The 26,632-nt window shown below is 40.1% G+C and overlaps 1 protein-coding gene and 1 long non-coding RNA gene across 9 annotated transcripts in view; both read right to left on the reverse strand.

Annotated features, from left to right (window-relative positions):
- LOC146490387 (uncharacterized) overlaps positions 1 to 26,632 on the reverse strand; it is a 58,621-nt gene that overhangs the window by 16,979 nt on the left and 15,010 nt on the right. The gene's annotated exons all lie outside the window — the stretch shown is intronic.
- Positions 19 to 17,113, reverse strand: LOC146490389 (uncharacterized). The gene is made up of 10 exons (XM_085153250.1): positions 15,035 to 17,113; positions 5,920 to 6,055; positions 5,737 to 5,827; positions 5,205 to 5,625; positions 4,737 to 4,905; positions 4,426 to 4,643; positions 3,229 to 3,300; positions 2,706 to 2,872; positions 2,350 to 2,601; positions 19 to 2,106 (listed from the first exon to the last, which is right to left on the reverse strand). The coding sequence occupies exons 1-10, from the start codon at positions 15,063 to 15,065 to the stop codon at positions 793 to 795; spliced, it is 2,871 nt and encodes a 956-aa protein (XP_085009376.1). The 5' UTR covers positions 15,066 to 17,113; the 3' UTR covers positions 19 to 792.

Consider the following 26,632-nt stretch of genomic DNA (forward strand, 5'->3'; position numbering starts at 1 on the left):
CCTCGGGCAGAGCGGGCCCCTCCGGTAGCGCCGCAGCTGCAGACAGTTGATCCAATGGTGATGATGGTGTAGCAGCTGCAGGCGGAGGAGATGGTGGTGGAGCAGACTGGTGGTAGATTCGGCGGTGATGTATAAGCAACAGGCAGGTGAAGTGATGTTGGCGTGGTTATGGCAGGCAGTTGAGAGGATGTGGAGGCGTTCAACTGAGGTGAAATATGACTGCTCAGTTTGCGCAATGGCAGCGATATGCAATCCTCAGCAAAACTTTCTAGCTTCTCTTGTTGGTTCTCAATCTTCTTCATGCTTTTTTTCATTTCTTTTGTGTTAATCCAGCTAATGTTATTAATGACATCTACATATCATCCTTTAGCAGCCTTGTCTGTATAAAATGTGAGTTATTTGGAATTACAATGAAATCCATGAATAATGATTGACAAGCAAACAAAGACACAAAATTTTCAAATTGAACAGAAAAGTCTTTATTATTGCATTTGGCATCATTTGTTGTCAAGAACTTATGTATATCAGTATTTGTCCTTTTTTTAAAAAAAAAAAAATTACATTTTAAAAGTAAAAAATAAAAACAATTCGCAAACATAAAAAGACCTCACATGACCAAAATGAGTAAAATCTAAAAAAAAAAAAAAGGAAACATTCAGAGTGTCTGTGTAAAATAAGTAAATAACAAAAAACCTCACATGATCACAAAGTTTTCAAAAATGTAGTAAAACAAACATCAAAGTAAAATCAAAAACAACCGAAAAACTCTTTTCCTCTGAGTTGTATGGCTTTTTATCTTTTGTTGGTATCTTTAGGTGGGTCTTTGTTCTTGATACTTCTGAGCATCTTTGGACTTAACAACTGTCTTGCAGTCAGGCTCTTTGGTCTTTTTCTTTCTTGCTTGTTGCCCTTTTGCTTTATTTCTTTGCTTTCATCACACTTTGTCAAAGACCTTTTCTGCGTAAGAGATTTTTTCCTCATTTTTGGGTGTGCCAATGGAGACTCATAGCTAGTCCCAGGGCCATCTTCTTTTACTCTAACTGTGTCTTTGTTTTCATTTGTTCCTTCTGATCTCAAATTGCATTTTCCCTCGGTTGTCGTCTTTGTCTGTGGTCCATGTTTATCTCTGCCTATGTCCTCTGTGCTCATTCCTTTTATTTTTTCTGTAGTTTTTCTCACTAGTCCACTGGAAACTTCTTGGTCTATGTCTGTTGTGTTCAACAAGGGACCATTTTCATCTTCAGCTTTGTCTTCTTCATTATCTGTAGTCACTGTTTGCATACTGTTTTCATTTTCACTCAAACTTTCTGGCCTCAAGGCTTCATTGTCTTCATCTATTGTCTCTGTCTGTGTTTGGTTCACACCCTCAGTTGCTTCCTTTGGTCTAACAACATTTTGCATTTTTCTTTGGATTGCAATTCTTTCTGACATAATTTTAGGAGATTCCCAACATTTATTCTTGTTTTTAAGAAATTGAGTACGACTATAGAAATGTCCTGTGTCCTTTGTGGCTTTTCCTTTTCCTTTAGCATTATCTTTACCTTTGGTGGTTCCCAATGTACCTGCTGCTGTAAGGTCAATGGGTTCACAGTTATCATCATAATCTTCACCTTCACTACTCTCTGTAGTCACCATCTCTGACATATCTTCATCACCTGTTGTGTCTTCTTGTACCCTGACTTTTGCTCTTGCCCTGCCACTCTGTTTATGTGGGTGTTTTCCAGATGTGTTTCCTGCTGCCGGGTCAATGATTTTCCTGACTTCATTGTTACTTTCATCTTTGCTGCTGTCTGTGTCAATGGTGTTTGCGTGCTGTTTGGTCTTCTTTTTCACAATTTCTTCTCTTGTGGCATTTTGACTAGACTTTCTTTTCTTCGGTCCAGCATATCTTCTCTGCAACACATCTTTATTGTCTTCTGAGGTTGTAGATTCCTCAGACTTTCTGGTTCTATTGTTCACAGCAAGTGCCTTTGCAGCATTGTTGCGGCACTTGAAGGCTTCGTCCAAGTTTAAATCTGCCTCATAAAACCTCGCTGCAGTTGCATCAGAATGGCACATCATCCGGTGGACTTGTACCTTGCTTTGGGTTCCCAAGGATCTCCCACTCTACAAATGTAAACATTAAATAATGTTATTAATTGCACTAACATTTGAAATTTTCAAGATTTGCAGAGCTAAGGACAGAACCACAAAAAGAAGTACAACAGAAGACAATATAAAGAAAAAGAAATGTCCTTCCAACATTAAAACACTGGGAGTAGAACCAGGAAGGGTGACTGTTTTATATCATCCCTCTAAAAGGATAGGAAGGTAAAAACACTGAATCACCATAAAGTGGAAACTACTCACAAAAGTGCTGATGCTGCTCCTAATCATAGAGAAGGTTGGTTTTCCTGGGATACCAAACTTCCTCCATGCATCTTGAAATGATGTCAGCATCTTAGAATAAGGCCCTCCATTGGTGTTGGCAAAAATCAATTGTGATGATCCACCAAGGTATCTGTGGCGGTGGTACACAAAGCGGTGAAACCATATGTATTCGTCTTTCGTTAGGGGAACAAGTGCATGGCCAAATGTTTCTTTGGTCTTGTGCTCTTTTACCTGTAAAAGAATCAGCAACTAAATTACATTGCACACAGTCATTGATGTCGCTGGTAAGAAAACATCTTTAATCAGGGAGAGAAATAATTTCTTAATGACTTTACTCTGATTATCCGCCGGCCATCACCATCCGCTTCAGCAGTGCCAACTTCCTCAACTGTCATATTTGATATGACGGCTCTTCTGTGCCCAGTTGTGCAGATGACAAATCCAGCCAGAAGACCATAGAACCAGTCTAGGTTCTCAGTTGTGGGATTTTTCTCAAGCTCGACTATTGAGTAACATAGAGGTTGCACGGTAAGACACAAGGGATAGTTGAGCATATCCCTTATATTGCTATATACTCCCCCTAATATAATCCTATATAAACATCACAAATGCTACTGTTTGTATATGTATTATATATTTGAACAAAAATCAAAAGTCCAACAAGTGATTATAAATGAGCAGTCTGTTATAATTGAAAGCAAAAAGTTCTGTCATATATTTCTGTAAATCTGAGATTCTGAACTATATATACATACAGATTACAGCTGGTAAGTAAATATTATAAAAGAATTCTCATTAGCAGAGATATTATTGGGGTTATTAGAGTTGTCCTTATGGAGAAATGAACTAAACACTTACCAAGTGCTTCAGGGATGTGTGTGGTGGCCTTCTTGAGAAAATCAGTGATGTGGACAGGATCTACAAGCATTTCTAAAAGACACAGAATGTTTTTATGTTCCTGTAGCTCCAGTCATGCTCATTCATGCTGCACGCAATGATGTAAATATAAAACAGGTTGTAGTTTAGACCTAATTTTTTTCAAAAAATTATTTTGTAAGAAAGAAGAACTGGCAATCAGTGCTCACAGTATATGAAAATGAATTGGATTGCCATTTTGAACTTAAATCTTACTTTCCAATCCAGAATACTAACCCTTTCAATTTATTTATCCTACTTCCTAAACTTTCCATGTTTACCAAGCTTAGTACTGAATATAACACATTCATGTTAAAAAAGGAAATATCAATATCCTAAATTTTGATAGTCTCATTTCCTTGACCATTTTAGTCTTTGTGTTTTTTGACTGTATAGTTCATTTTATCATTAGGTATCTTTAATTTGATTACTAGTTTGCTTATTGTTTAGATATTTTATGTTTTTTCTTTCTGCATTTGTATGTTTAGTTATGTGTTCCCACTGGTTAGTTGCTGGTCACGTCTCCTGTTTTTGGTGCCAATTTTCTGTTGTTTAGTTGAACTTTTACCCCTCACTTTCAACCTACCACAGATGTAGACAATTTTGTTGTCTACATCTGTGGTAGGTTCCCCCTGCTTTCTTTCCTTCCTCCTGACCTTTGTATACAAATAAGTATACATGGTGTGCCTCTGTTTCCTTGTGGTGACAGACTGTTTTCCCATGTAGAAAGTAGATAAAAAGAAAGTAAACAGAAACTAGAAAATGAAGCCTAACAACTCTGCATTTCCTAGTTTCTGTTTACTTTCTATTTTGTACATTGTATACAGTGGTACTTCTGAAATATCATTGTGTTTGTCCGCTATATGATATGTTGAAGTGAAATTGCTGATCCGAGCAACCAATGATTCATAAAGAAAAACCATGAAAATTATCAGGGCTGCACAAACTTTTGCATGCCACTGTGTATATACAGCAGAGAAAATATATACTTGTATACAATTTATACTTTAGATTATAACATTTTGAGTCCTCCTTCCTCACTAAATCACAGTAATGACATTATGACATTTATATACAGATGTATTTATTACACATGCTAGGTAACGACAGTGATGAATAAGTAGTAAAGTTGGATCTTACGTGATTTTTTGATCCGGATGTCTTGCCTGTGGGTTTGTAACTCCCTTCTGCTCTTCTTCATCTCCGACTGAAGTGCAAATAAAGTCCCCTTTAAATCCTTACGGGAGGCTCTGACCTCTGGCAGTTGTGCATCAATCAGAAATTTCAAGAACGCCCTCACATTTCCAATCCGAATCCTTTTGGTTGTCACGGCATGTTTATTCAGATAAGTTGTCCATCTAAAAAAGGCACAAACAAACACAAATCAGTAATCACTTTAGTATTATTGAGATTACTGGACTAAAATATCACAGATATTTGTAAAAATGTACTCAGTCAGTCTTTCTCTGTTGTCCATAAATGCAAACGTCATTGCAGGGACTTGATTGTGAGACATGAAATATGCCCAGGCACGGACATGATGGACCCGTTGTTTGGCATTTTCAACGTCCCTTTTACTTGTTCCACAAATGTGCTGAAACCAAGCATTCAGGACTTTCTCTGTTTAAAATAAAGTGTAGTAACAACATAGCAATTAGAAGTGTCATGACAAACTGATGATGTACAGAAAACATTCTTCTAATTGAATTGGTTGACAATGATATTAGCAAGATATTGCTAATTAGCAGGATTTAACTTCCTCGATAGAATTCAATTAAATTCCATTCAAGTCACAACAACATTTGCCTCAAGGCACTTTATACTTTAAGATAGAGCCTACAATAATAAATAGAACAACCAGTTATCCAAATTCACATTACACTACACAACAAAAAACACTTTTGCTAAATAATTCATACCAAATTTAGGAAGCCGGGCTGTTGGGTCAGGTTTATGTCTTTCAAATTTCTGGCGCTTTGGGGGGTTGAGGGGTTTGAGGCCCAGTTTATCCTTAGTGGATTTCAGTCTTTTCAGTTTACTTTTCAGTTGTTGTAGTTTCAAATGCAGTTCTTTGCAGTTTTTGCAAGTCTGATGTTGGACTTGAGCATCATCTGACTGATTGACAGGGGAATGGACTGAGCTTTCTTCTCTAATCTCTGCAGATTCTTCACTGCTATCACTGCTATCACTTCGCTCCTCTTGATCACTGCTTTCAGTCAGCTGCTCTATGTCCAGTGAGGTCACCATTGGAGGCTGTGGATTTGAACGTCTGAGAGCTTTGAGGGCTTTCAGATTAGCCAGTCGTTTCGCTGTCCTCATTACTTTCTTCTGATCTGATTTCTGAAAGGGTATAAACAATAGAACAGCAATGTTTGAGAAAGTTAGTGAAACATGTCACATAAGAATGCATTCTAATTTAACAATAAAATGTAAGCTATACAAAACACTAACCTCAATCTCACAGTGGACATTTTCCAAGTGCTTGTCCAGTCTTATACGGCTTTTAGCTTTACATACTGGACAGTCCAGCCTGCCCCTGTAACTGCATATCACACCCAGTTTGACAAATGTAACTACAACTACCACTTTAAATTGTTGCATTTTTTTGTCATATACTGTATGACAGTGACTTACACTGTAGAGCAGTAATTTAGCAGTAAATTAAATTCTTCTTTGTTTACAACATGGTGGTATTTTTTTAAATGCTGCCCAACTGCAACATATGGAACAGAGCATATTGGGCATTCTGTCATCTGACGTGGCATTTTTCCTGTAGAGAAGAATACACATCAGAACAGCCTAATTAATTTTTTGCCCACAAGTCTTCAAATTTAGGAGTATACGTCCCAATACTTGAAAAATAAGAAGAGAAATATAAGTAAACCTTGATATATATAAAAAGCCTACCACTTTGAATTGGAATCAGGAGTTTGGTGGCATTTTGATGGCAGTGGGAAGGAAGAACTCCCTTTTAAATGGACGGTTTTTTAAGATTTGGAAGCATCGCAGATATGTGTTCTTAAAGAATTTCAAGGGTCAATGTCTCTATGTGCTGATTTCTGTATGTGTACTTATTTACTGTAGGGCTATGTTCCTTTTTTATTTGGCAAAAATAATCTGCCTAGCAGGCAGATGAAGTCTAAAAAATGATACGCAGATAGTACGATTAAAATAAATTCAATGGGTGCTAACAGACAATTTCATAGGTCTTAATGTGTGGTGCTACAAGGTATAAAAGTATGAACAAAATAAAAACATTTTATTACTCACTTCTTTCTTGACTGTGACAATATTTCACCATTCGCATAGGAATTAGGATGGAAATATAGAAAAACGAAATAAGAATAATGGGAAACAGGGAAATTAAAATCTTTTAAACATTAGTGATTTATATTTAATAGTTGGAATTTTAGTATTTAAATGTCACAAAAGAGATTAGGGATTGGGATCTTACAGTTGGAAGGACTTAGTGAATTTTATCCCAACTTACCTCTATGCAATTCCACAATCTTCAACTGAAACACTAACAGCTCTGCATATAACCTACGGGGATCTTAGCATTCAGATCTTCCAACCCATCATGCCCTCTGCTTTGATCATGTGATTTCTTACCAATAGTGTATATCTGAACTTGGAATGGAGGATTACCCGTTTGGAATTTTACATGTAACTTAACTAACATAATTTGCATATCTTCCTTTGGGGATGTTGTTAGTGCGAATTATCACTCGTTTAAATGTATTTCTTATATTATAAAATGAGGTTCAATTTTGAACCTAGAATTCCTTTTTAGCATATATTGCATTTGTAATTTGGCAAAAAAAAACCACCCAAAAAACAACAATTCCCCTCTCACTCGTAAGGGTGAGTCGGTCTGTCCTTCAAGCTCAGGTCTGCTATAAGAGGCCCGGGAGCTTGAGGGCCCTGTGCAGTATTCAATTCATTTCAGGTCAATTTTATTTATATCGTGCCAAATCACAACAACGGTCACCTCAAGGTGCTTTATATTGTAAGATAGACCCTAAAATAATACATACAAAAGATGATTGAGATACAAAAGTATCTTAGCTGTTCCTAGGACTGTGCCCTCTGTATTTCTCAAGCTTCTTGTGTTCCTTCTTCCTGATGTTGCTGTCATTCGAAAATGCTACGTCTAACACTACAGCCATCTTCTTCTGTGATTTCCACAGAAGAAAGAAAACAGTAGTAGTCCAGTCGGTTATCCATCAACATTTTTTCTGTCTGCATCTAGAAGTCCCACAAGATTTTAGTTCAGTCATTCTCCACGACCCTAGTGTGCGTCTCCCATTTTGACTTCCAGGGCATATTGGCACAGATGTTTCTGTGTACTATTCCAGCCACTTGGTTATGGTATTCCATGTATGCCCTACTTGCTAGCATCTTGCACCCTGCTGTTATGTGCTGGATTGTCTCAGGGGCATCTTTACACAGACTTCACATGGGGTTTTGTCTGGTGTGATAGACCCCAGCCTCTATGGATCGTGTCTCAGAGCTTGTGCCTGTGCTGCCATGATTAGGGTTTTGTTAGCAGCTGGATAGCGTATGTATGTATATGATTAATTTGTAGTTGACTTTGACTCTGATACTTTGGGTGTCAGTAGGACTACCAAGACTCTGTATAAGTAAGTATATCATTTTATCTACTTTATTTAGACTTACCCACAACACTGGTCATAATTGTTGTATTGTTCATAATGTTTGCACTCCGTGCTGATTGTCCCTTGGTTGAGACCATGCCTGGATCTAAACCTAGTCAAGCTGGTCATGTCAGTACAGACCACAAGTGTCATGGAGGAGTTTGCTGATGTATTCAAGGGCATATTCCCCGGAGAATTCTCTTCTTTGTTTTTGGCCCACTTTGCACCAGAAAGAGGAAACCAGCGGCTGAACAACAGCAGCACTATTAAGCTTGATAAGCTGTTGTTAGAATTGTTTTAATATTCCTTTCTAGACCAGGATCTTTTTCTACGTAGCTGACGGCTGGTAACTGTGCAGGGGCGGATCTAGCAAAGTTTAGCCAGGGGGGCCGATAGGGCATGAACAGGGAAAAGGGGCACAAAGACATACTTTTCTTTCTTATTCTCATTTAAAATATCTAGCTTTTAATTATTTAATAATTATATGAATCTTACACCCAAAGTTTTAATCTGATGTAAAATGTATAGAAGTCCATTACTGTATATAATAACTGTTAAGTCTAATATACCCTAGTAAGCTGTAGTACTTTTTCCTTTGGGAAAGTACCATCTGTGAATTCTGCAATTCTGTTGAAGAAAGATGTTGAATCTATTTAATTATTCTTGAAAAATAATTTATTTCTGTGAATTTTTTTCACCCTGCATCAAATTAAAGTTGATTACATTGATTAAGCATCATGAGGAAGAGGGTGGTTCCCTATTTTCTTTTGCTGGGAGTTTGCAACCCTATTAGTTAGGTTGCTTAATATTTCTGCTAAGTACTCTTTAAAATACCAGAATAGGAAGGATGGTGCAGGTTTAACTTTATTAGATTGATCAGTGTTGCTGAGCTATGAAATAGTTTGGGTGCAGTGTGGTTTTTTTTTTTTTTTTTTTAAACATACAGGTATAACAGAATCGCTTAAGTGTTGTTGTTGTTTTTTAACTTGAGTATGAACTTATACAAAAAGCAGCAAGATATTAAAAAAACATTTTTGTTGATTAAAAAACACACTATATCGGATTCATATCGGTATCGGCAGATATCCAAATTTATGATATCGGTATCGGTATCGGACATAAAAAAGTGGTATCGTGCCATCTCTAGTTGTAAGTAAGCTATTAAGACTCGACTGTACACCGTGTTCGTGTTTTCCTCCAAAAACAATAAGTTCTGTTGGAGCAGCCTTTCAACGCCTCTCTCTGTCTCTCGCTAGCAAACTTGACCCAGACAACAAAGTAAAGCTAGTTTTCAGCTACGAGCCCGACACAGAACCCGCCGTATTAGCCAGAGGTCCCTTTACTACGGTTCGGAGCCGCGAACCTTCAGTAACAGTAATAAATCACAGCAATAGTACATTCATGTAGTTGTAAACAGCATGATAATATATTAAGTAATCCAAAGTATTCAGAATACGTTACTCTCATTGAGTAACGTAACGGAATTCGTTACAGAATACATTTTGGGGCATGTATTCTGTAATCTGTAGTGGAATACATTTTAAAAGTAACCTTCCCAACACTGGTCTCAATCCAGAGAAATGTGTCATAGGTGCCACAGAAGTGAGTTACTTTGGACACAAACTCACCCGGGAGGGCATCCAGCCAGACCCAAAGAAACTACAGGCCATCAAGGACATGCCGCCTCCTGAGAATAATAATAATAATAATAATGGATTGCATTTATACAGCGCTTTTTGGGACCCCTCAAAGCGCTTTACAATTCCACTATTCATTCACTCTCACATTCACACACTGGTGGAGGCAGCTACAGCTGTAGCCACAGCTGCCCTGGGGCAAACTGACAGAGGCGAGGCTGCCATATCGCGCCATCGGCCCCTCTGGCCAACACCAGTAGGCAGTAGGTGAAGTGTCTTGCCCAAGGACACAACGACTGAGACTATCCGAGCCAGGGCTCGAACCGGCAACCTTCCGATTACAAGACGAACTGCCAACTCTTGAGCCACGATCGCCCAATTCAATAAGAATGAGCTCGAGACAATTCTTGGAATGGCAAACTACCTGTCCAGATTCGCACCACGACTATCAGAAGTACCGCTGCGTCAGCTGCTCAAGCAAGACTTGGAGTTCGTCTGGGATCAGAATCACAACAGAGTCTTCCAGCAAATGAAGGATCTCATAACCAGAGAAGCAGGCCCCATACTGGCATACTACGACATGACCAAGGAGCTACGCCTACAGGTAGATGCATCCAAGTATGGTTTGGGAGCTGTGTTGATGCAGGACGGACACCCAATAGCATATTCTTCAAAGACACTGACCCCAACAGTGGTTAACTATGCACAGATCGAAAAAGAAGCGTTTCCACACCTACATATATGGCAGAAGAGTCATCGTCGAGTCGGACCACAAGCCATTGGAGCACATACTGAAGAAGCCAATCTCTGTAGCCCCTGCTCGTCTGCAGCGCATGCTGTTACAGCTGCAGAGATACGACATAGAGATTGTGCACCGGCCCGGAAAAGACATACCTGCAGATGATTCTGCTGTTCAATGTAAGAAAGACCAAAGAATTGACTGAAGACCAGGAAACTTGTGATCCCTGTTTCTATCCAAAGGGTGGAGCACTGTAAATTTAAGTACACATTGAAAAAAACATGGATTGGGTAGAAAACACTACTGCACTCTAGAGGGCCCAAGTAATTTTTTGAGGTGGCTGAGGATTTTGTTGATGAGTTTGTTGTGGCCAGTACCATCCTCTTTGCTGTTGCATGCTGGGGCAGCAGGTTGAGGGTTGCAAATGCCAACTGGCTCAATAAACTGGTTCACAAGGCCAGTAATGTTGTGAGGATGGAGTCGGAGTCCCTCAGGCTGGTCTGGGTAAGGCACATGGTGTCCGAAACAAGCACAATGCTGGACAATGCCAGCCACTCCATGACGTGCTGGTCACAGGAGTACGCTCAGTGAAAGGCTGACAAATGCACCACTGAACGACACAAGAAATAATTCCTGCCTTTCGATATCTCTGTGCAACTTCCCCAACTAAAGCCCTGTACACACTGCCATAGTTATACAGCCTTATTATCTGCACATGCTCTACACAGAAAGGGAAATTTTACACCTTTACATTACCTCAATGTCAACTATATATATTTAATTTGTGCAGTATATTGGGGTTTTTATTATTACAACTATTTATACCTATTAGAGCTATTCTGTTATATTTAGTAACCGTATAGTATATTGTATTTATTTAATTTAGTTTGGTCAGTAACTGTTCCTACTGTCTTGGAGCAATTGTGAGAAGTGAGAAAGGAAAATCTTCTTTTAAAAGGACAAAACATCTGGCAGGACGGGGGAGGGACGGCCATTTGCCACGAATGGTTGGGGTGAGATTAATTCATTTATTTAGGTGTGTTTCTGTCAGGAATGCGTATTCTAAAGAAAATTCCCTTGCTGGTAGTGTAGCAAATTGTCATGGTCTGCGGTGGGTGGCTGGAATTTTCGTAAGCCTCCTGAACCTACCTGGGATCCGCCCCTGGACAGGGCCACCTCCTCCAGCTCCCGCACATCTGGAGCCAATTGCAGGCAATCAAGCCAGAGGGATTTAAGCCACACATTGATGTTCATTCACTGCCAGTTCGTCATCAACCCATGTTGGTAACAGGCCCTTATGCTTCAAGTTCTCTCTGTGATTATCTTGTTAACAAGACTTTCTTGTGCTGCAGTTGCTGGATTCACCTTGGCTCACGCTCTACCTCCGGACTCATGATACCAAGCAATCACTTGGAAAATCACTCTGTGCCTCACCTGCCTGCCCTCCTGCCATCACACTCCATCTGAAGACCCCAGATCTCGGGTCAGCCTTGCAACGCCACTAAGCTCCCCTGGATTCTCGTCACTCCCCTCTCAACACTCTGTGTCCCCTACTGCAACTAAGAATTGCTATACTTACAACCAGTGTTGGGTAAGTTACTTTAAAATAGTAACTTAGTCACATTACTAGTTACTTCTATCAAAAGTAACTCAGTTACTTCAAGTTACTTGTTACTTTCAAAGTAACTAGTTACTAGGGAAAGTAACTTTGGTTTTACTCAGAATTCTCTTGTTAATGTGTTGCTTCCACAACTTTGCCAGTCTTCTAGCTTGCTTACTTGCCACAAGTGCACTGTGCCACCTACCAATAGAAAGGAAAAGATAATGTGCCTATTTCCACGAGAGAAATCCCACGCCTGGACCGTCATTGACTGCTGCCATGATTCTAGCCTACGTCACAGCGTCATGTGTGCCTTTTACATCCAACACAAAAACTGCAGTCGTGGTGCTTTGATTGTACTCAGAACTCGGAAATTCTGCCTTCTGAATAGGAAGATGTAGGTAACACCAGACTGCAGATGAGCTGCATACAGGGCTGGACTGGGACAAAAAATCAGCCCGGGCATTTTGACTAGAGACTGGCCCACCATTACAGGAAAAATCATAAAGCCTTTGAATGAAAACAAACGCTGTTGTGACAGTGATGTACACTGTTTTGATGGTATATATGCATCAATCTATCAATCCTTTGTAAGATTCAGATTATTATTTTTTAAAAGCGAGACATTTTAAATGAGAATAAGAAAGAAAAGTATTTCTTTGTGCCCACCTCTCCCTGTTAAAGCCCTACCTGCCCCCCTGGCAAAACTTTGCTAGATCCGCACCTGCACAGTTACCAGGTGTTACTACTTAGAAAAGGATCCTGGAGTTATCTGTCTCTCAGAAACAGTTCATAACTTCCCTTCAACTCATTTATGTTACCAAAAAGGTAAACCTGTTTCTCCATCACCTGTTCAGCTCTGATGATTCAGTAAGGACGTCTCCTGATTTCATCTTCATGTTTCCCTCTCACCAGATAACCAAACCGATATCATGACCAGCAGCTTTTTTGCAGCTGTGGCTCCAGCAAACATCAGCTGATACTAGAAATTAATATTAAATAAATTCTAACAACAGCTGATCAAGCTTAAACGTGCTGCTGTTGTTTAACGTGACTGGTTTCCTCTTTCTGGCACAAAGTGGTCGATAAACAAACGAGAGCCGATCAGCTGATCATTGATCAGTTTTCATGATTGAAGTAGAAACGGGAAAGGGGGGGGGGGAGGGAATGAAAGAAGAGGCAGCTGTGCAGTAAACACAGAATAACTCCAGCTTTGTGTCTTTTTCATTGTAGCTGAATTACGGGACAAACTGTTCCTTTTCACCTCAATAAGAAACGCGTAATATTTTCTCTGAAAACCAGACGGGACGATTGGCAACTCTAATAACTTATGAACAAAATAAAGTTCAACATCATTAACTTCATAGCACCCACCCAGCTGTATAGAATCTCCGTCATGCTAGCTACTACGCAGTACGGAAAAAGTCAGAATAACGAAAATAAACTCCACCTAAACTTGGTTTATATCTGACCCAGATAGACTGCAGGTCATAACTTCTTACCTGAAGTTCAGTTCACACTTGGACCGGCGGCCGCCTCGGGTCTCTTTTCATTCTGCATCCCCTTTCCCTCATCCACCTGCTGGCCTCCACCACTTGCTAATGTTACAGAATCTGTGGAAGCTCCACGATAGCCACCACACGAAGTAACGAGTAACGAGCCTATCTAAATCCCAGTAACGACTAACGCGTTCCTGATTTTGGCATAATAACTAGTTACCGTGCTCGTTACCACAATAATAACGTAGTTACTGTAACGCGTTACTTAATAACGCGTTAGTCCCAACACTGCTTACAACTTACCACTTCAGAGCTGCCTCCACTACCTCCCTAACTCCACTGTCTTCTCTCTTCAGTGTGACTGTTCCCTGCTCAGCTCCACTCTGCATCTCAGGCCCCATTCCCTCACCCTAGCCACGTTTCCCAGGCCACGCCACGTCAAACTCCACATCTTATTGTTTTTGTCCTTGCTACGTTTCTAGCACTTAAGCCTAATAAAATATTGTTACACCATCTGCTGTCTCTGCTCTGGGTTTCTGCGCCTGAGTCCAGTTCAGTACAGACCACTCGGTCCCGTGACACAAATACTGGTAGCTCCTCATACATAGTTTTAGTTTTAATTCAATATCCTCTCTTTTATAAAATAGATTTTTAAAACGTTTTTTAAATGTTATAAACAATTATTTTAAAATCCAAGTAAACATAAATCCTCTGAAGGTGCAGGCAATGCTGAACAATTTAAAACTTCAGTGTATTTATATTAAACGTAAATAAGGTGATTAAAATTTTTAAGGCAGTATATTTGCTGACAGTTGTTAACTATTTTAAAAAAACTGTCTCTTTCAAAAAATAAGTATATCTTTTGATAAAGAAATATATGCGTGAATATGTAGTTACACTAATGTGTATATGAATGTACTCACTGTTGAGCTTAACTCCCCTTCATGTCCAAAAGACAAATCTGTCTGTCTACAAAATAATGTTTGACTTGTTAAACAATTTGCAGACAGTATGTTCAAAACAAATTCATTATTGGTCTAATCTTAAATTCTTAAAGGTTAAGATGTATACTTCTAAATTTATGATATAATTACAAAATAATTAAAGAATTACTTTGAATGGTGGTAAAATGTGGTGTTTAAACTTTTAGTGATATGTTTTTAATTCTTAGAATAGCTATTACTTGGGATACAAGATTTAGAAGAATTAGGGAATAATATTTAAGGATTGGAAGAATTAGAGATTTGGATGGATGAATAATTGATTTATATTTCACTTATTTTTAAACAAATTTCTAAAAAATGGATTGAGCCCTTCAGCAAAGAAGAACTGTTGAAAAAGATGTTAGTGTTAAAGAATTTAAAGGGTCAATGTCTCTATGCGCTGATTTCTGTATGTGTCCTTATTTACTGTAGGGCTATGTTCCTTTTTGATTTGACACATATAATCTGCCTAGCAGGCAGATGAAGCCTAAAAACATTTTTCACTCAAAATGATACGCAGATAGTACGATTAAAATAAATTCAATGGGTGCTCACAGACAATTACATAGGTCTTAATGTGTGGTGCTACAAGGTATAAAAGTATGAACAAAATAAAAACATTTTGTTACTCACTTGTTTCTTGACTGTGACAATATGTCACCATTCACGTAGGAATTAAGAAAGGAAACCTAAAAAAAATGAAAAAAAAAAAAAACCGAAATAAGAATAATGGGAAACAGGGAAATTAAAATCTTTTAAACATTAGTGATTTATATTTAATAGTTGGAATTTTAGTATTTAAATGTTACAAAAGAGATTAGGGATTGGGATCTTACAGTTGGAAGGACTTAGTGAATTTTATCCCAACTTACCTCTATGCAATTCCACAATCTTCAACTGAAACACTAACAGCTCTGCATATAACCTACGGGGATCTTGGCATTCAGATCTTCCAACCCATCATGCCCTCTGCTTTGATCATGTGATTTCTTACCAATAGCGTATATCTGAACTTGGAATGGAGGATTACTCGTTTGGAATTTTACATGTAAATAATGTAATTGACTTAATGAACATAATTTGCATATCTTCCTTTGGGAATGTTGTTAGTGCGAAGTATCACTCATTTGAATTTATTACTTATGTTATAAAACAGGTTTCAATTTTGAACCTAGAATTTCTTTTTAGCATAAATCACATTTGAAATTGGCAAAAAACAAAACAAAAACAAAACACAATTCCCCTCTCGCCCATAAGGGAGATCTATCCTACAAGCTCAAATCTGCTACCAGAGGCCTGGGAGCTTGAGGGCCATGCGCAGTATCTTAGCTGTTCCTAGGACTGTGCACTTCTGGACAGAGATCTCAGATGATGTTCCTGGGATCTGCTGGAGCCACTCACCTAGCTTGAGAGTCAGCACACCTAGTGTTCCAATTACCACTAGGACCACTGTTACCTTCACCCACCATTCTTCTTGATCTCTTCTCTGAGACTTCTGTATTTCTCAAGTTTCTTTCTTCCTGATGTTGCTGTCATTCGGAAATGCTACGTCTATCACCACAGCTGTCTTCTTCTTTTATTCCATCACCACTATGTCTGGTTGGTAAGCCATCACCATTTTGTCCGTATACATCTGGAGGTCCCACAAGATTTTAGTTCGGTCATTCTCCACGACCCCAGTGGGAGTCTCCCAATTTGACCTTGGGACTTCCAGGCCGTATTCAGCACAGATGTTTCTGTATAGTTTTCCAGCCACTTGGTTATGGCGTTCCATGTATGCCCTGCCTGCTAGTAGGGGTGGGTTTTGATTATCGATTTACTGATTAAAATAAATTAAAATTAAAATGTTTGTGTGTGTGTGTGTGTGTGTGTGTGTGAACCGTTCGATACAGTGCTTTCGGTTCTGTACGCATATGTATTGAACAATACAACATTTTTTTATTTATTTTATCAACTTTTCTTCTGACGATGCTGTCTGTGTTGAGCGCTCAGTGGATCTGCGTTCGACTACTCTGCCTAGGCAGCACTGTCGAGTGCAGATCCATTGAGCGCAGCGCAAGCTAGCAAGACAGAAGCTAAACTCGTTGCAACATGGCAACTGTCTCAACGCTACCCGAAATTGAACCTCCCCCACCCTCATTCAGATCTGGCGTTTGGAACTATCTTGGTCATGTGAAGCATGACCCTGATGGTAAACGCATCATGGACAAATTAAAACAGTATGTCGGATGTGCCACGCAATGCTCAATTTGTGGGAACTAGTGCGTTAGCGCAGTTAGCTCATTAACATCCAGCCCCAATCACGGGGCAATCCGCAGTAACTTGTTAACAGAGATTTGCCACGTTATGGCATTAATGTCATTTTAACGAGATTAACGCTGACAGCACTAGTAGGAACACAACGAATATGACTGCACATTTACTCCGACATCATCCTAGTGCAAAGACAAGTGGAAGCAGACAAAAACAACAAGCATGCATGCTACAAACTTTACCCGAGTCGTTTAGACAGCCGTTAGCACATGAATCTCCTTATGGGGACCTGATATGTTTAATATGCTTCTGAGAATATAGCCCAGAAGAAGGGTATAGTATAGCTTTTATTTTGGAAAGAGCCATTTCTGTGTAATAAACTCTCTTTTCCAAAGATCTATCTCAATCAGATAGATTTTTTGTTTGTTTGTTTCAGCAACATTAAATTTAAAAACTGTACTTTTGAGTTCAAATATATATATATATATATATATATATATATATATATATATATATATATATATATATAATTTTGAAAAATGAAAAAGGCATGAACATTTTTTTTGTATCAAAAAAATATCGAACTGTGTCACCAAGTCAATCTTTGCGGGGTGCCGTGGTTGGATGCATTATTGAGGGTGACGTATGCCATACTGGACTCCTTTTGTCATGTGGTCTGAGCAGAGTCATCAGCAGATACCTGTGATCCTGTGTATCTGCTGTGACACTGTAAATATAAGTACACATTGAAAATAAATTGGATTAGGTTACAAACACCTCTGCAGTATCGAGGGGCTAAGTCATATCTATTTTCTGAGATGGCTGAGGATTTTCTATGAGTCTGTTGTGGCCAGTGCCATCCTCTTCGCTGTTGCATGCTGGGGCAGCAGGTTGAGGGTTGCAGATGCCAACTCACTCAATAAGCTGATCCACAAGACCATTAATCATACACCAAGTCCATGAAACAATTAATTTCCAATGTGCACCTAAAAGTTCAGTTAGTGGTAAGAAAATGCACATAAATTACTCAAATAAATTTGATATATTATTGAATATATCTCTGTATAACAAAGACAAACAGCTTTTGCCTGCAAGGTTCTTCTGTAGGATATTCATCTTGTAGGCTCTTAAGTTGACCAAAGGGTGATTCATCGTGAGCAACACTTTGCAGCTGTATTAATCAAACAGATGTAGATCTAACACACTGGCACATATCTGACATTCTTACAGGAAGAACAACAGAAAGAACAAAAGACCCCAGTTTCCAAAGATAAGCTGCGTACAGAGGAAATAATCATTAGTATCTTGGAAGGATTAATAATTTATTTTCAATAAGTGGAATCTCTAGGGATTAGAGTGGAAACATTGAAAGAATTATTGATTTGTATTATAAAATTGGAAGCTCTCCAGGGATTGGGATAAAAAAAAAAACCAGAAGAATTAGGAATTGGACTCTGGTATCCATTCCATCCATCCATCCATCTATCCATCTTCTTCCACTTTATACGGGGCCAGGTCGCAGGGGCAGCAGCCTAAGGATTGAAGCCCTCCCTCTCCCCAGCCACCTCCTCAAGCTTATCCGGGAAAACACCAAGGCATTCCCAGGCCAGCCGAGAGATATATAATCTCTCCAGTGTGTCCTGGGTCTGCCCCGGGGCCTCCTCCCAGTGGGACATGCCCAGAACTCCTCACCCAGGAGGCATCCTTGTCAGATGCCCGAACCACCCCAGCTGGCTCCTTTCGATGTATCGAAAGATGGCTGAACTCCTCACCCTATCTCTAAGGGAGAGGCCAGCCACCCTTTGGAGGAAGCTCATTTCCGCCACTTGTATCCGAGATCTCGTTCTTTCGGTCACTACCCACAGCTCGTGGCCATAGGTGAGGGTAGGGACGTAGATCGACCGGTAAATTGAGAGCTTCGCTTTTACACTCAGCTCCCTCTTCACCACGATGGACTCATGCAGCGTTCGCATCAGTGCAGCCACAACATCAATCCGCCTGTCGATCTCCGGCTCCCTTCTCTTATCACTCGCAAACAAGACCCCGAGATACTTGAACTCCTCCACTCATCCCCGACCCGGGAAGGGGAACTCCACCCTTTTCCAGCTGAGAACCATGGCCTCAGATTTGTGGACAAAGTGGACAGTGAAGGGGCCTCTCTAATGTGCTGGGGCAGATTGTTCCAAAGATTAGGAGCAGCAATAGAGAAGGCCCTGTCCCCTGTGAGCTCTCTCTTTGACCTGGGCACCTCCAGGAGCAGCTTGTCAGTTGACCTGAGAAACCTGGGGGGTGAGAGAGGATGAAGAAGCTCAGAGAGGTAAGGTGGGGCAAGACTATTTAAACATTAAAAAATGAACATTAGAATTTTAAAATGAATTCTAAAATATACAGGCTGGAGTGAAGCGAGGATGGGAGTTATGTTCTCTTTTACGAGTTCTGGTTAAAAGTCGTGCAGCAGAATTTTGTACCAGCTGCAGATGAGAGAGAAGACTAACTTCTGACTAACTGACTAACTCAAAAATACAATGCATTAAGGTAATCTTAACAAGATGAAATAAAAGCATGGATTACTGTTTCAAAATGCGGCCCGGATAAAATAGGTCTTACCTTTGCCAATCGCCTTAGGTGATGAAAACTGGACTTGACTGTAGCACTAATTTGAGTGTCCAACTTAAAATCACTGTCCATCTTAAAACCCATGTTAGGAACAACAGGTTTAAAATGCCAGGGGTCCCAAGTCAATAGCGGATCAATCACAAGGTCTGCTAGGACCAAACACAATCACTTCAGCTTTGCTTGAAATACATCTTAAGAAATTTAGGGACATCCAAGATTTAATGTCTTCTAGACATGCTAAACGTTGCTAAACAGAGAAGGCATCTTTCTGCTTGAGGGGCAGATAAATCTGACAGTCATCAGCCTAATAGTGGAAGGATATGCCATGCCTTCTGAGAATAATTCCCAGGGGATGTAAATATAATTTCTTTAAAAAAAAGCAGACCCTAAAATTGAGCCCTGCGGGACCCCAAAATGAAGAGCAGCAGAAAAGGACTCGTGCCTTCCAAAGTTAACCCTAAAAGTTTTTTTTCAGAAAGATAAGACCTAAAACAATTCAAAGCAGTACCACGAATACCTGCAAAATGGTGTAAGCAAGACAGTAAAATATTGTGGTCTACAGTGTCAAAGGAAGCCTTTAGGTCAAGGAGGTCAAGAACAACATAATTGCCAGAATCACAGGTTTTATGTCTAAAATCTTAGGATTTTCTCTAAGATTTTAGACATAAAAGACAACTTGGAGATAGGCCTGTTGTTAGCCAACATAGTGTGGTCCAGGGCAGGTTTCTTAAACAGGGGTTGTACCACTGCATGCTTGAAATTAGCAGGGACTACACCAGATATTAAACTGCTGTTTAAAGCTGCTGTTTATAACTGCTGTTTCTATGCTAGGAAACATCTCCTTAAAAAGTCATAGTAGGACAGGATTATTTGGAGAACCAGAGGGCCTCAGGTGGTCAACTACATCCCCTACAAAAGAGTCACAGGTTCGAACTGGTTAAAAACAGCAGAGCAAGGGATTAAAACAGAGGGGTCAGACTCAGGAGAAGAAATAAGAGCCTGCGTGGCTGCAACTTTCTTAATGAAAAATCACATAAAAATCATTAGACAGTTTATGAGAGGCCTCCAAACAGCCGCTTTGTGGAGCATTTAAGACTAAGTCAATAGTCTTAAATGTCAATAGAGTTAAATAACACATGTGGATTGTGACTGTTGAATGAAATGATCTTAGAGAAGTATATTCTTTTTGCCTCTTTGACCGTATCCTGATAGAGGCGCCAGCGGTCCTTTAGGATTTCAAGACACACCTGCAACTTGTCCCTCTTCCATCTGCGTTCAGCTCTATGACACCCCCTCCTCACAGCCCGAGTGCCGTCATTAAACCAAGGCTTCCTGGTTTTTAATGGTGCCACAGAGTCCAGAATAGTTATGCAAGTGGATTGAAACCAGGAGCTTGGGTTCTCTGTGTCCAACGGAGTGAGATCAGAGGGGACAGACAGCTGGCTAAAAGAAGCAGTGGAAGGGTTAATAAACCGACAGCGTTGAACAGCAGCGCTGGTTTGAACTGTAGTGTGCGAAAACACATAATCAAATAATGCAGTCATAAGGTCAGAAAAGGCAGTGTCAGACACTTCCATGTCAGACACAGGTAGACTGTGTGATAAAACGAGGTCTTGTTCAATTCAATTCAATTCAATTCAATTTTATTTATATAGAGCCAAATCACAACAAAGGTCACCGCAAGGAGCTTCATAGATACAGAGAAAAATCCAACAATCATGTGACCCCCTATGAGCAAGCACTTTGGCGACAGTGGGAAGGAAAAACTCCCTTTTAACAGGAAGAAACCTCTGGCAGAACCAGGTTCAGGGAGGGGCGGGGCCATCTGCTGCGACCGGTTGGGGTGAGAGAAGGAAGACAGGATAAAAGACATGCTGTGAAAGAGAGACAGAGATTAATAACAGATATGATTCAATGCAGAGAGGTCTATTAATACATAGTGAGTGAGAAAGGTGACTGGAAAGGAAAAACTCAATGCATCATGGGAATCCCCGGCAGCCTACATCTATTGCAGCATAACTAAGGGAGGATTCAGGGTCACCTGGTCCAGCCCTAACTATATGCTTTAGCAAAAAGGAAAGTTTTAAGCCTAATCTTAAAAGTAGAGATAGTGTCTGTCTCCTGAATCCAAACTGGAAGCTGGTTCCACAGAAGAGGGGCCTGAAAACTGAAGGCTGTCCCTCCCATTCTACTTTTAAATACTGTAACATTCACAAGAACCAGACGTTTGGATCTCAGTTTGTCCGTTTATTCGGTAACACAGGCAAACGGGCCGTTAACTCCGGAGAGAGTGCTCTCGTACAACACCTCACTTCAGCCCCGCACAGTCACACAACAACAAGGACCCCCCTCCCCTTCCTGCACACATTAACTCCCTTTTTCCTGCAGCACAACCAAACATGTATCTTAAAGAAATAACAACAGTGTGCAGAGATAACCAACATGTCACTGTAAAATAACATTTAACCATCGCTACAATACTCTAGGAACAACCAGTAGTTCTTCAGAGCGAGAGCGAAGTGCTCTAATAGGGTGATATGGTACTACAAGGTCATTAAGATAAGATGGGGCCTGATTATTTAAGAGCTTGTATGTGAGGAGCAGGATTTTGAATTCAATTCTGGATTTAGCAGGAAGCCAATGAAGGGAAGCCAAAACAGGAGAAATATGCTCTCTCTTTCTAGTCCTTGTCAGTACTCTTGATGCAGCATTTTGGATTAGCTGAAGGCTTTTCAGCGAGTTTTTTGGACATCCTGATAATAATGAATTGCAGTAGTCCAGCCTGGAAGTAATAAATGCATGAACTAGTTTTTCAGCGTCACTCTGAGACAGGATATTTCTAATTTTAGAGATGTTGCGCAAATGGAAGAAAGCAGTCTTACATATTTGTTTAATATGTGCGTTGAAGGACATGTCCTGGTCAAAAATGACTCCAAGGTTCCTCACAGCGTTACTGGAGGCCAAGGTAATGCCATCCAGAGTAAGAATCTGGTTAGATGCCATATTTCTAAGATTTTAAGGGCCGAGTACAATAACCTCAGTTTTATCTGAATTAAGAAGCAGTTAGCGGCCATCCAGGTCTTTATGTCTTTAAGACATTCCTGCAGTTTAACTAATTGGTGTGTGTTATCTAGCTTCATAGATAGATAAAGCTGGGTGTCATCTGCATAGCAGTGAAAATGTATGCTATGTCTTCTAATGATGCTACCTAGGGGAAGCATGTATAGTGTAAACAGAATTGGTCCTAGCACTGAACCCTGTGGAACTCCATAATTAACCTCAGTGTGTGAAGAGGACTCTCCATTTACATGTACAAATTGGAGTCTATTAGATAGATATGATACAAACCACTGCAGCGCAGTACCTGTAATACCTACAGCATGTTCTAATCGCTCTAATAGGATATTTTGGTCAACAGTATCGAATGCTGCACTAAGGTCTAGCAGGACAAGCACAGAGATGAGTCCACTGTCAGAGGCCATAAGAAGATCATTTGTAACCTTCACTAAAGCTGTTTCTGTGCTGTGATGAACTCTGAAACCTGACTGAAACTCTTCAAATAAGCCATTCCTCTGCAGATGATCAGTTAGCTGTTTGACAACTACTCTTTCAAGGATGTTTGATATGAAAGGAAGGTTGGAGATTGGCCTATAATTAGCTAAGACTGCTGGGTCTAGAGATGGCTTTTTGAGTAAAGGTTTAACTACAGCCAGCTTGAAGGCCTGTATTTATGTAGCGCTTTATTTAGTCCCTATGGACCCCAAAGCGCTCTGTTTTCAGAATCAACTTTTCTCTTTGCCATTGTGAGGGGCTAGCTTCGCAATAACAGAAGTTTGACTTGATTGACACAGGAATGTTCCCAGGTAGCCTAGCCGGCAAAGAGGCTGCAGCGCTGCATTATGGGATCTGTTGTTCGTGTGTTATTAGCACTTCATATCGCCGGGCCATGCATAACAATAATAACAAATCTATATAAAATGATCTCGCGGGCCGGATATAAATGTACGCCAGTCCGGATGTGGCCCGCGGGCCTTGAGTTTGACACATGTGCTGTAGAGGCTCAAGCAAATCCTAAGGAGTCAGCTGAATGTAAGAAAAAGATCCAGGCTATTAACACCCGTGATCAGGTACCCTGCTGAGATAATAAGCTGGCCAAAGGAGGAGATGGAAGCCACTAACATCAAGACAAGTTCCAGACCATGAATGGAGGGTTTCACCCCAACTCCAGCACCCTGAGGCTGTATGCTAAGCAGAAGGACAAAGCTGAACTCAAAGACAGCATGGAGGCACTAATCATAGCAGCACAGGAACAAGCTCTGAGCAAAAGATCCATAGAGGCTGGGATCTATCACACCAGACAAGACCCCAGGTGCAGGCTGTGTAAAGATGCCCCTGAAACAATCCAGCACATAACAGCAGGGTGCTAGATGCTAGCAGGCAAGGCATACATGGAACGCCATAACCATCTGTGCCGAATACAGCCATAAAGTCCTGAGGTCAAAATGGGAGACACCCCCTAGGATGGTGGAGAGTGACCAAGCTAAGATACTGTGGGACTTACAGATACAGACGGACAAAATGGTGGGGGCTAACCAACCCGACATAGTGATAGTAGACAAACAGAAGCAGATGGCCATAGTGATTGATGTAGCGGTGACAAATGACAGCAACATCAGGAAGAAGGAACACAAGAAGCTCGAAAAAAATACCAAGGGCTCAGAGAAGATCATAAGAAGATGTAGAGGGTGAAGGTAACGGTGGTCCCAATGGCAATTGGAACACTAGGTGCAGTGACTCCCAAGCTAGGCGAGTGGCTCCAGCAGATCTCGGGAACAACATCGAGGATCTCTGTCCAGAAGAGCGCAGTCCTGGGAACAGCTAAAATACTGCACAAGACCCCTTAAGTTCCCAGATCTCTGGTAGAGGACCGGAGCTTAAAGGATTGACCACCCTTACGGGTCAGTGGGTAATTATTATTATTTTTTATATATGCATACATATACATATGCTGACATAGTTCACCTCTAAAAAGCATGGGTGGACAGTGAACCAGTCACAAACCAGAGCTGCCCAGTGGAACCTTACGTTGTCCCAAATGACAAGATAGCTGATCTTCACTGGGCCAACTATCTAATCTGGTGGAATGACTGTGTTGTGTTGGATTTCCAGGAATGTTATCAGATGGGCAGTGTTGTAGGGGCCAAGGGTAGCTTGCTGATGGATGGCACAATAGTTGCTTCACATATTGTGATGGTCTCACCATGCTGGCCAGAGACTTCAACAATGGCACGCTGGCCAATGGCATTCCTTCCCCACCTTCAACTTTTCATGAGGTTGAATCCATCCTCATCAGTGAAGATGAACTGGTGCTCCACTGTAGCCATCTCTTTGTAGTGGTTTTGATCTCCTCGGAGATTACGTTCCTCGGCCTTCATTGTCCTCATCCTCCCTATTCTCCTCCTCTTCATTCCTCTGGCTCTGCCTTTTTCCAATGTTCCAATGTTTCCAATGTTGGCATCCATTGCTCCAAAACAGAAGAGCTCACCTGTTGCTCTTTTATAAAGCTCTGATTTCTTAATCGCAATTATGTGTAAAAGGTGTTTACCCATGTGATAAGTTAATATGCAAAGTAGAGCAACAGAGTTTACAATTTTTAATGACAGTGTGTTTCTTGTGCAAACAATAGACTTTCCTCATAAAAAATTTGCCAAATGCAGAAATTATGTGTAGTGTTTTGAAAAAAGTGTGTTTTAAAAGCTGCAATTTGAGTGCAAAGCAGGAATTGTGCTTGTAGTTTATCAGAATTGGTTCAGTGGGTTGGTGCATCAGTTACATGTTGTAGTCATTGTGTCTGAAGTACAAGTAATTGTGTGCAAACAATTGGGAAAAACTGTAAACATACAGGACAAATTCAGCCATGGCAGCAAGAGAACCTAAGATACAGCTCTTGGTATTTGAGATTGTGTGTTCTTGCAACTGAGAAAAGGTTTTTGATATTAGAGATTGATTTCTTGTAATTGAGATAATGTTTGTGGTATTAGAGATTGCTTCTTTGGAACTCAGATACAGTTTTTGGTATTTGGGATTGTGTGCTTGGAATTGGGAAAAAAATTGTTATTACAGATTGCTTTCTTGGAATTGAGATGAAGCTCTTGAAACTTGGGATTGCGTTCTTGGAATTGAGATAACCTTTATGGTATTAGAGATTGACTTCTTGGAATTGAGATGAAGCTCTTGAAACCTGGGATTGTGTTCTTGGAATTGAGATAACATTTATGGTATTAGAGATTGACTTCTTGGAATTGAGATGAAGCTCTTGAAACTTGGGATTGCGTTCTTGGAATTGAGATAACCTTTATGGTATTAGAGATTGACTTCTTGGAATAGAGATGAAGCTCCTGAAACCTGGGATTGTGTTCTTGGAATTGAGATAACATTTATGGTATTAGAGATTGACTTCTTGGAATTGAGATGAAGCTCTTGAAACTTGGGATTGTGTTCATGGAATTGAGATAAAATTTATGGTATTAGAGATTGACTTCTTGGAATTGAGATGAAGCTCTTGAAACTTGGGATTGTTTTCTTGGAATTGAGATAACATTTATGGTATTACAGATTGATATCTTAGAACTCAGATACAATTTTTGGTATCTGCGATTGTATTGCTGGAACTGAGAAAGATTTTGGAATTAGAGATTGCTTTCTTGGAATTGAGATTAATGTCTGTGTCAAGGGTCGGCAACCTTTCTGATGATGAGTGACGTCTAAAATTTCCTCGGAAGTCAATGTGCCATATGACTGCATTAGCAATAAATTTAATAACACTCTATATGGAGAGTTACACACTATGTAGAACAACTTTATAGAATTATATTTGTTTGCAGATGTTGGCAGCTATCAGCGAATCGTTATCAACCATTTTGAAACAAAAAAAAGACACTTTATCCATAACAAGAACTCCATAACAGCAAATGAACTCTACAACAGAAAATGTAAATGCTATTTATGGTCTCCTCACAACAATGATCAGAAAAATAAACTGGGCCAATATGGCATGTTTGTTAAATGGTAAAAATGGTAAATGGCCTGTATTTGTATAGCGCTTTACTAGTCCCTCAGCAACCTTCCGATTACAAGGCAAACTCCCAACTCTTGAGCCACGATCGCCCAACAATACAGAGATACACATGTCAATGTGATCTCTGGTCTCCCACTCAGAGACACAGGTCTCCAATTGTCCAGCATTCAGACGGCTGCCTGAGGACACTCTTTGTGTGAGAGAAAATCTGCTCACACAGATATGTAGAGCCAAATACTGTCAATAAGGCCTTGGATTAACTGGCTGGACACAGAGGATGTCGA

This window comes from Neolamprologus multifasciatus, unplaced genomic scaffold (genome assembly GCF_963576455.1).
Source record: "Neolamprologus multifasciatus unplaced genomic scaffold, fNeoMul1.2 chr13_unloc_7, whole genome shotgun sequence".
Taxonomy (NCBI): domain Eukaryota; kingdom Metazoa; phylum Chordata; class Actinopteri; order Cichliformes; family Cichlidae; genus Neolamprologus; species Neolamprologus multifasciatus.